Below are 12,025 nucleotides of genomic sequence, written 5' to 3'. Positions count from 1 at the left end.
TACAGACTTGTTTCCTGTTTACAAATAAAAGGTTTCTTGTAAAATTAAAATTTTAAAAATGAATCATTTCTCATTGTCTGTAGTCCGTTAACGTGGTTTGTTAATGACTTGTTAAAATAATGAAAAGGTGTTAATATTGTCCCCATTTTATCATTAAATAATATACAAGTAATTTTGGTACTTTCATAATATGAAAGCACCAGATAACAACACAGAGAAATTGACTTAGTAAGATAAAGCTTGAGAAAAGGCGTTCAGAATGATTAAAACGAACCAACAATGATGCGTTACGGAGTTTTTTCCTGGTAAGTAAATCAACGAGATACAGCGTGTGGAAATACTAACCGGTGTTACCGATAACTGCTGGCAATTACCGGGGCGTTTAGAAATTGTAACCCGAATAGCCACCCGCTTTTAAATGTCACGGTTAAGACTACAGCTGAGGCGTAGGCCGCGTTTTTTTATGCAGCGAAAGTGTATCGAAAATGACATCAAGAGCAACTATGGTTTCACGTCGCTGTATCATAGTTTAGAAACGCTTTCCGCTCGAGCGAAACCTAAACGCCGTAATCCATCTTTTAATTCCGGTTACGGGAGAAAGTTGTGCCTTAAAGTCCTTCTTGGGCCCATAAGGCAAAAAAAGTTTAAAACGAAGGCTATCTCATCATCTACAGGTAGGAAAGAATAATGAAGAAAAATGGGGAAAAGAAACTTATTATTCATGGGACAAAAATATTCAGATAAAAATATTATAAAGAGTGACTCAGGAAGAGAAGAAAATCGGTGGGAGACGATAGTATGACTCATTGTAAACAAAAATCTTTAATAGACCACGAGTATTATTCTTAGCAGTTCGAAGATACAGCTGTTTGAAAATTGCTCATATACATACAATAATACCGGTAATAAATGATATATGTGTTACGTTCGCAACAAATGATCAAAATTTAATCATGAATTTTAATACACTTTACAACCTATGTCCGAAAATGACTCATGAACCATCCCTATTATTATAAGCGTGTCGAACATCTGCTGGAAAATGCTGCGATGCGATTCAGATTTATCATTGAATACACGGTCATCTCTGAGAGAAACGATACGTCATTTTCGGACACGGTCTTCTCTTCCCGACTCATCCTGTAAGCAATGGAAATTTTAAAATATTTTTCTCAATAATTGAATATATAAAGCAAAACAGTAATTATGTAAATTATTATTTTAATTCTTGCTGGCATTAAGCCCATCATGGATTCAGCAAAACCCATAATGGCGTTCGACATATCTAGACAGACTAACCCTCAAAAAATTTGTGGGGTTTATTGGCCTGTCCGGTTACGATTCCGGGTTCCCAAAGCGGTAAGCCACCATCCGAACTGCTCGGCCATCCGGACAACTTAAGTAAATAATAGTAAAATTTTTCATAATTTCTCTGTATCTAAAAAGCGATTCAATTTAATAAATTAAATTATACAGAGAATTTATAAGGAATAATAAAAAGTTAATTATCAATAATAATAATAATATAAGAACCAATTTTTTTTATCTGGCAACGGTTTATGAAATCATTTCTTAAGCCATCTGTTGGCCATTTAAGTAAATGAACATTTCATTGAGACGATCTGTTTACAGTAGATGAAACGTGAAATGATTCTCTCCACTTATAAATTATAAACATAACATTACTTTATTTACTTTAAGCTAAAATGGCTGCCGGAGAGGTAAATAGTAATACGTGTTTTTGATTAAATCTTAAAATAATTAATTAAATTGATTTATAAATTGAAAATTTATAAAATGCAGCAGATCTTATTCAATTTTTGGTATTTGCATGTTGTAAAGGTGATGAATTCATAATATTATATTTTCTCCTAGATGCTATGAGACCTGCAATAAATTATTGTTACTTCATATTCAATTATAATAATTCAATAGTAAATCAATCCCAAAAAACAAGAAGACAAAGGTTTATTGGTAGGATGTGACCTGAATGAGGGGTTTCCCACCCACCGGAATTGTAGATCCCCTGTACAAGCAAAAAAAGTCAAAGGAATTATACCTGCGTATGCGACCCTTCGTGAGATACTCGCCTCCAAAGTATTGTGTACAAGTACTACTGCCTATTCTCCGTGCTTCGTATTGGTGAAGATGAGTGATAGCTCGTCTTGACCGATACGAAGCATCTAGTTGTGTATTTTGGTGCTCACTAATTCTCACACCTCAGCACTTGCATGGGGTGAACACCCCACATCTACCTAAAACTATATAACATCAAGTACTCCATGAACAGTCAAGTGGGCTGCTCAAAGACAGCATAGTTGCATGGGCTAAATCAGTGTTTTTCAACCTGTGGGTCGCGACCCCCTTGAAGAAAAAGAACAAGTGTTTGTAGGTCCTACACTACATTAAAAAAACTACAATTTCAGCGAGAATTACGGCCCACCCCAGAAAATGATAGTGGAAAAAATGCTGGGCTGATTAGCAAAAGGAAATAAAAAGTAAACAAGTACAAGCTGAAAATTCAGATCCTAAAAATAAAGGTCAACAGCTCCCCGTGCCCAATGTTATAATTAAAGGAAGTTTCATACTCTATATGTGTTAAATTATTGTCGATTCTCCTGAAATTTCCATTTTAATTAACAATAATTTATCTCAACAGAAACAAAATTAAATATTGTACATAGTTTTTAAAATCACTGATGTAGTTTTAATATGACCCTAGGGGGTTGCCAGAATTTTTTAATTTGTAAAGGGGTCGTGTATTCAAGAAGGTTGAAAAAAACTGGGCTAAATAGTTAAATGCGATAGTCATAGCAGCATGCACTGTTACTCCCAATCATGTATGGCTGTATCTTGTAAAGGGTCGTGTAGAAGTATGGTTCCTTTGAATCTTTTGCTCCTATGAGTATGGTCTACAGCTCTGGTAAGGTTCCAACTGTCTCATTCAGAGGTGTGATTGTACCAGTTTATTCATAGAGTAGACACATACATGCTACATTGCAAGTTATGTATATCCTTCCTCCATTTTCTACACAAATTAATTTTCTTCATGTTCTGGGTTTTTATTACATGATGAGAGTACCAATTTTATATAAATTAGTACCTTTAATTGTTTCTCCCTTATTAGTGATTCTCAAAGTTATCAATCCATGAACCAGCTATGTCCTGTCTACTTCTTATCTGACAACTGCTAGCTTAGATGATGATAGACAAAATATTTTGGTACACAATCTAGCCAGTTATGTAACATAAGAGATATTTAATTTATTAAAATGTTTTTTCTGGCTAAATTGCCTAGAATTGCAGTTTTGAAAAATGATTAGATTAAGCCTGCTCCACACATTTGGTATTTACTGAATGCCAAGCAAATTTTTCACTAATACCAAGTAGTGTGGATGATTTACTTGTGACTAATATTTGGTATTTGCTGTTTCCCACTCTTTGTCGGTATATTGTGCTAAATCAAAGGGGACAAATAGGCAATTATCAAATATTCAACTTATGAAGCTGGCTTTAGTCTGTGAATTGTTTGGTGCATGCTTGTGGACTACCAGTCCACAAACCATATTTTGATAACCACTGATATAGATGAATTTATAACCATCTTCAGAGAATTCTTTCTACAGATTGATAAGTCAAAAAGCATTGAAAATTGATTTAAATTAGAGTTTTGTCTAGGTTTTACTATGAGAATGTAGCTGTTAAAGTTTGTAATGAAGGCATTTTAAATACATAATGATTTTGTTTCTTTGTGATTTGCTAATCATATGTTACATATGACTATAATTATGAGATAGAATTTCTAATTATTTTAGATTATAGAAAATTTCTTGAACTCTAGAGGAAGCAGTAATTACTGTAATTTTATGTGTAACAATGGAGTGTAGTAATAGAGATGAAAAAGTAATGCTGTTTTTTGATTGTTTTTTTACTTTATGTGTATTTGTACTGAATAGAATGTAGACCAAGAAGTTTCTAGGGTCTTTATCACTTAGGAAAATTCCAGCACTTCTCTCTTGTTCTGTAAGTTTGGGATATTACTGTGATGAATCAGTTCACACATTTTTTCCTATTTGCACATAATTATATACCATACTTACTCCTCTCAGTGTTCCCATTACTTGATACCTGTGGCACATACTTCACTTGACCCCTTTTAGTAGCATTCCTGTTATAGACTTTATCTTCTCTTGATTTAAACATAGAACAGTGGTTCTCAACAGATATGCTACAAAATTCGGAAAATAACTATAAAATTCTAGTTAAAAATGCAAATTTGAAAAGTAATATTCTAGTGTTACAGAGCAGGAAATATCTTTGGAATGCAGAAGTGCAAAGGGTAATCATGTAAAATTTCCTAGTAATGTACAACATGAATCACACTTCTTATGGGATAAATAATGATCACTATCATAGTAGGAAAAGCATCGCATGACTCATTACATTGTCTACTTCAAGAAAAAATATTGATAGGGTTGCGTGAAGATGTTGGATTGTGCAATACATTGAGCATAATTTCTGACACTGTTTACTGTAAGGAGAAGTAGAGTTGTCTAGAATACACTGACCCAAGAATAAATAAAGGAAGAAGACCTAAACATCTAACATGGTAACATTTTGATGAAATTAGAGAAGAAACTAAAAAAAGCAAGATGCAGAAATTGTATAAAAAGAAATGGAAAATCATGAGGACAGAATATGACAGCACTTCAAAATTGTTTTGGAAGTAAAAGTGATGCAATTGCAGGGAATGTTTACTGAAGAGCAAGAACTTCAAAGACTTCGTAAATATTTACAGAAAGTGAATGAAGAAGTGAAGTCAAATCAACTAGATAGTGGATACAGTAATAACACTAACACTGCTTCTATGGTTTGGATTTATTTGTTTGCACTAATGCTAACATAAAACATGATCTGGCTGTATAAGTTGACAGATTTTTCTACACTTGCAACATTCTTTTAGCACTGTGAAAAACCATGAATTTGTAACATTAATGCAATGTGGATATTCCTTGACTTCCAATGCATTTTCCATGTACAGTAGTAACATGGAATTGCTTGGAAGACGAGGAATGCACTCTTGGGCAAGATGGATGGAGTGATGTGACTATCAGATTCAATATCAGCATCTTGTTTGCAATTAAATAGCAAAACCTATTTTCTCCAAATACCGTATTTTTCGCCGTATAAGACGCACCGGCATATAAGACGCACCCAATTTTAAAGGAGGCAAATTNACTAACCCTCAAAAAATTTGTGGGGTTTATTGGCCTGTCCGGTTACGATTCCGGGTTCCCAAAGCGGTAAGCCACCATCCGAACTGCTCGGCCATCCGGTTATAATATAATATAATAATTAGGTATTGTTTGGCCTAAAGACGAAACAGCTACAAGTACCATAAGGAACTTTAGAGACCTTAAGAGAAATAAGCTTCCCGGATGTAATTGGATGAATAGATGGAGCTCATATATCAATATCAACTCCAAAAGCTTCAAAAAATGCTTACTTTAATAGAAAGCAATATACATCCGTAATTCTTCGAGCTGTATGTGACACTAAACTATGCATTATCTGGTGCCTGGATGGTATACATGTAAGTTTAATTAATTTACATGTAAAATTGTTTTGAAATATTATAAAATAATCACTTAATATCCATTTTCTTTTATAGGTTTATTGTCTGTTATGTGTCATTTCACAATATCAGATCCTTCAAGATCTTCAAATACCTCATTTTGATATTCTATATCCATGAATGTGCTCAGTAACAGTATTAAAATATATATAAACCGTCCAATTTGTTGAAAAAAACAGGAAAAAATGTTAAAAGACAAATTAGTCTCTATCATTTTTTAATATTTTTTAAAAATATTTTTATTTTTAGCCACTTTAGAGAATCATAAAGGAAATATGCATTTTTTTTAAGTGTGTAGGAATCTCAAACATATATATATACAAAGTATAATGTTATAAAATCAATTTATTTGAATGTTTGGCATTAAGAAAATAATGTTTTTTATAAAGTCCCACTAATGGATTTTTATTAAATTGGATAGTAAATATTCCGTCCAGTTGTTGTTCCATCAACAGATCAATAAAAATACTGTTTTGCTCTATCAAACAGAATTAATGAACTATTATGTGAAGGCATGCATATAAAAATGTTTTCTGTTGTAAATAATTTATAAAGAAGAAAAACTAGATATGAAAAAAAACAAATAAAAACAGCAGAAAAATTATAATGATTTTTAAATTCAATTTATAAAGTTTGTAAACATATTTTCTTGTTATTATAATGATAGAGTTTATTTATGAGAAGTAAAAACATTATTTTAATTCCAAAATATATACGCAGGGTCAAGCTATCAGTTTTGGTCACTTTTATTATATATATTATTATTATGAATGGCCATACAGATGGACAAAAATGGTCATCTGTGTAGCTATTACTGGCATTTATATGGTTATAAGTAGTCAAAATGGACATTTATGAACATTTTTAAAAGTGTTTATCTTAAAATGACTGTTATGCTGTTATCATTATCTCATATTCATCATCATCATGAGTTATTTGCACCAATGTATGCAGAGAATGAAAGAACTCTTGTTTCTTTATTATTCTCTATTCTTGGCTATTTTTATTATTTGTATCAGTTTGCAGTGTTAATTATTATTACCAGTTCAAATTTTACTAATGCAGTCTACTTATTGAACTTCAGGGATGTGCAATCTTGCATTTTCATAGGATCCATGCTTAGGCCATGCACTTTGTATACTTGGCCATCACCATCATAAAAAGATTCTAACTTTACAATGTACTGGACCTTAAAAAATATAGAGTCAGTTCAAATTCTATTCATTACTATTGTAGATCTGTTTAGTTTAATACTACATAATTCATTGTAAGTTATTTTGATGCACTTGACAGAAGTATGGAACTAAAATGTACTAGAACTGTTCAAAACTGGTGGCTTGATCCTATTTACTTTTGGATATAAAATGCTTCAATTTATTCATATTTTATTCATGATATTTTATACACATTAATGTACTTTATTTTTTACTTTCTAATTAAAATGTAAATAATTTATATTTTTATTTTTTATATTAATTCAGATTGTAGCTATATGTTTTGAATTAAAAAATTATATATATGTGTGTGTGTGTTTAAATTTGTTTTTCTTTTTTTAATATATTGTTAAAATAATTTTTAAAGTATAAAATATTAAATAAATTAATAATTTTCTAAAATTACCATAAGAAACAGAGTTAAATAGAATCAGTTCTAAGGTTATCATCAGATAAAAGGAAAATTATTTTAAGCTAATCAGTCAGAAAATTATGGAAAATATTTTTCAAATAAACTTGTTAAGGTGAATTATTTATCTAAACATTATTAAATTTTAAGGTAAAATATGCTGTACTTTTATCTGCATCATCTACAATAGCAACAAATTGCAGATAATAACAAAGCTCATCCAACTTCATTTTCATTAAGAATAATTTACATCATAAACATTCCTAAAATAGTTACTTTTAAGGATTATAACTCTTTTGAAAGTACTTACTGAATATAGTGCCACTTTTTCCCTAGTAGCACTTTTTAAAACTAATTTTTCTCATTACTGAGATAATATGTTTAAATTTCACATCCTTATATTCCTCTCTAAGCATAATAAACTTTTATAAGGTTATAAAGAAATTTTAAAATTACATTTGAGAATGAGAAAACTTTTTGAGTGATTAGAGAGAAAAAATTATTAGAAACCAAAATATACATATTAAAGAATAGAAAAAATGATTCATCATTTATTAATGAAATTTTTTTTATGCATATCATTATATTCTTTGGCTTGTCTGTTTGTCTACTTGCAAGAATTCTCAGAAATTGAAATAACTGCACTTATATAAGGAGCAATTACCCAACATCATTTATATCTATATAATATCCTTTTATTCATAAATTATAATGAAATGAGGAATTATTATGTAGGATAATACATTAAATAGGATATACAGTACATATTTAGATTTGCCCAAAAGTAAGTTAACTGGATAATTGTTGGATAATGGAATATTATACTGTATTAAATTGAGCATATAGTATACTGTACCATCTGTTTAATGCATTTAACACAATTCCAGGAAGTAATAATTGTATTTTATGTTATTTTAATAACATGATTAAATAATTATACATTTTTATTATAATTAATTTTATAGTTGAATTTTTTTTTTATATGAGACATATTAAAAAGTGTATACAAAGTATTGTTATTTGACCTTTTTAGATCTTTCAAAACTATTTGTTGATAATGAAATTTTTTCAAGGACATGAAGCTTTATTGATAAATACCACCATGTTACTACAGCAATAAAGAAATGACCAGTTAAATGTCAAAAAAATCGAAAAAGTTTTGGATCTAGGAAAGTATTAATTTGTTACAAATTACTATACACTTTCTTTATTAACCATAGTACAATAACATGTAAATGAAAGTCCATTAGATAAAATGCAATTTTTATAATTTAATCATTATGTTACATTCTAAATAATTAAATTAGAAAAATTGCATTTTATCTAATAAAAAATTAAATAAAAAAACATCATAAATTAACTCCTAAATTTATTAATTATTCCCAAATTAATTTTTGTGTAATTAATATACATTAAAGTGGATTTTTATTTTTATATTCCTGAAAAAAAAAAATGATTAAAAATCTTTTTTTCATGTTTATAAAGTAATTTAATTTAATAATTTATTAAAATTACAGCATTGTTTTTAATTGTTTAATCATAAAATGTTATTATTGTTGAATTAAATGAAATCATTTGTAAAAAGACCACATAGCCTAAACAATTAAGTAATAAAACAAAAAAGAACACTCTTAAAATTGATATTTTAAGTTTATTTTTATATATTTTTCTGTAATTTAAAATCATGAAGAGTTTCTAATTGATTACAAAATACATTTAATTGATGCAAACAGTGCTACTATACAAAATAAATTAATGAGTATATTTATAACCAATGATTAAAAGTCCTAGTTTGAAATTAACCAATTAGCATTCTTTTTACTTCAATTTCAAGTCAAATACGTGAACGTTTATTGGTTAAAAGTAAAAGTTCTGAATAAAATGAAAATACTCTTGAAAATTTTGCATGCTTCTCCATATTTTTATGTAGTTTTCTATAGTTGATTGGCTTGTTTTTAAATATAATTATGTGTTAATGTTATCTGCTTTTTTTTTCTTTCTATTTTGAGTTTACGTGACTTGAAACATTGTTTTATAGGAAGTGCGTGACTATATACATAAAGACTGCACTTCTAAAATTTTTGTTTTTGCATTTCCTTGATAATCCGAATGAATTTTTTCATATGTAATCAGGATAACAAAACATTTATTTAAGAGGGATTTGCGTCACAGAAACTACTTACCCATCTTGTACTGTATTAGTACATATTGTACTATGTACTGTGTATGGTCATGCAGAAAATTTTTGGAGGTGAAATCTTGGAGACTACTAATTACATGGATAAATTTTTATTTGATTAGTTAATGTTTGAGTTTTTTCTTTATAAATGTATTATAGAATACAGTATATTACATCAATACAAAAAGACAAATGAAGCATCTCATGGTCGAAGGTGTATGTTTACATACGAGTTTTCTCATAGGGTGTGGTATCTGTTAAAGCGGCTTTTAACTGGGTAAGCATACCAATGTCATGTCTGTTACAAATGAAACGGTCATTGTCATTGGTTTGCTTATATAACTATTAAATCTGCTCTACCAAGCAACGTACCCGTAATTATCTGCACAGTTTCGAAGCTTTTGACGCGTATCCAGCATGGTTCTTATTGTGCTGCAGTACACCATTGACACCAAATCAATCAGTTTTGTTACTTTGGAATAAAAATAAATACATAATAATGTACATTGCATAACTTAATGACATAAAGTAACCTTATATGAACAGAAAAAAAGCGGAAAATTTAGATTTTTTCAAATATAATTTTTAACTTAACCCCATTTGGGTTCTTCTGGGTTCTCCACTGATTATATAAGAATTTAAAATAAATGTAATCTTTTACATGGGTAGACCTCAGACCTGTTTCAGCTTTCTTCAGGAATTCCCCTTGTTTCTATCTCTTGGTTCTCTATATTTTTAACATCACGAAAAATGACGCTACGCCACTGACTCTCATAAAGTTTTATGACCTCACCAACAATCTCCATGTTTCTGGAAACCATCTCTGTAGGCTATAATTTATATAAATTGTTTTATTATTTCCCTTTTGTAAATTCCTTTGTCATCAGAATGAAGTTTTTCCTCTAATGAAAAAAACTTATGCTGCGACGAGAAATGAAAATAATTGAAGACATCAATATGTTATAAATGATAAACTGTTATCTGAGTTATAATATTTTGAAGGTGCTGCTCAAAGAGGCTCCTGCAGGCTATACAATAGGGGATATAACCTATGAAAAAAGGGCATCATACATTATGCAGAAAGCTTCGAACTACGATTTAATGTCGGATCAGCAATCACACAAGGTGTGCTGATTGCACTCGAAGCTAACTTGGCCTTGAAAAAAACGAATTTAGTTTTAGTTAATATACTACGAACAAGTAACTACATAAAAATAGTTACAGGAAACAATGCACAAATATTGTTTATCAGTTTGTTTTATAGTTGCAGAATAGGTTAGTTAGAATTCATGATTTTCTGTTGTTTGTTGATAATAAAACTTGTGACCTCCTTGGGGATTAGGAAAAGGACAACCCAGAAGAAAAGGAGAGAATGTGTTCGAAGTGGGATGCCTTTCGGGAGGTCTTTTTAAGGGAAACTGGCGAAACTATTTAAGCGCACTGGGAGTTCGCTCGGATGGGCTGGCAGCATGGAGTTTTCCGGGTTTTCCCCATGTTGATGACGCTTGAATAAGGGCCAGTTTCCCTTACAAAAGTCCTCCCGGAAGGCATTCTTTCCTCCGCGCACGTTTAGGCCGTTCTATAAGGCCGGCTGCTCTTCGGTCGCCTAGCGATCAACGACAAGTCTCTCGGAGTATAAGGCGTCATGGCTATTCGCCTTATACTACCACCACCACCTACAGAAAGAAAGAAAGTCTATTTACAGAGAAACCCGGAAAACTTCACGAGGCCAGCCATTCGAGCGAGGGTCGAACCCACGACCGAACTGCCAGTGTTTAGGGTAGGAAGACCGTTTGGCCACTGGTGGGCACAAAAGCTTCTATAAATGCCGGACTCCAATATTGAAAAACCAAATTTACGAATATAATAGAATACAAGTCACAATATAATGAAAAGCAGCGGGGTAAAAAAAAGATTGAAAAAAACCGAAAACCGAAAATATTTTCTTTTTAATTAAATGGACGATGAAATAGAAACTGTGAAATAAGCTAAGCTAATCCTCGAAATGTCAGGTAGCCATCTCTTTGTGAGAAGTTCAATTGACTCGAAGTATAGAAGCTTGATTTTATTTCCACTGGTATTTTGCTCTTCCTTCCGAAGGTGCGCTAGTAACCACCTTTCAGAAGAACGCCAAAATGTGGGTCTACTACTACTTAAAATTGGCTATAACTACCCAATAGTGGGCAAGTGAATAAAATTGCTGAATACCAGCAAGTAGTTGCGGGTTCGCGCTTGACTGACGGGCTGACTACATAGAGTTTTTTAGGTTTTCTTTACGTGTCTAACACCTATATAGGAGACAGTTGCTTATAGGAAGTCCTTAGTAAATCTTTCATGCGTTACGTTACTTTATTCCATCAATCCGAATCCAACCCTGCTTCAAACTGTATCACCTTTAAAAAATATCAAATCTCTATTGTAAATTATTTGACAATTGCACTTAAGAAATTATAAATTTTTGATTTTTTCCAATTAAGATCAATTGCTATAGACGACCAGAATGTATTTATGAAGAATACACATGTGGATGCGAATGAATAATCTCTTAGTTTGCACGAATGCTTTTGCATTCGTGCAAACTAAGAGAT

At 30.9% G+C, this 12,025-nt stretch overlaps 1 protein-coding gene and 1 long non-coding RNA gene across 2 annotated transcripts in view; both read left to right on the top strand.

The window, feature by feature from the left end:
- Nucleotides 1-1,591: 1,591 nt before the first annotated feature.
- LOC111637576 (beta-sarcoglycan-like) overlaps nt 1,592-12,025 on the top strand; it is a 30,587-nt gene continuing 20,153 nt past the window's right edge. Inside the window, exon 1 of the mRNA XM_023383089.1 lies at nt 1,592-1,721. Coding sequence (XP_023238857.1) covers nt 1,707-1,721 — 15 coding nt within the window. The 5' untranslated portion in view covers nt 1,592-1,706. The remainder of the gene's footprint in view (nt 1,722-12,025) is intronic.
- On the top strand, nt 5,563-5,803 carry LOC111637577. The gene is made up of 2 exons (XR_002758716.1): nt 5,563-5,593; nt 5,672-5,803. It is a non-coding gene; the product is annotated as an uncharacterized LOC111637577 (long non-coding RNA).

Source organism: Centruroides sculpturatus, unplaced genomic scaffold (genome assembly GCF_000671375.1).
Source record: "Centruroides sculpturatus isolate CEXI.00-Female unplaced genomic scaffold, Cexi_2.0 scaffold1132, whole genome shotgun sequence".
Taxonomy (NCBI): Eukaryota; Metazoa; Arthropoda; class Arachnida; order Scorpiones; family Buthidae; genus Centruroides; species Centruroides sculpturatus.
Note: the sequence above shows the minus strand (reverse complement) of the source record. Positions and strands in the feature narration are given on the sequence as shown.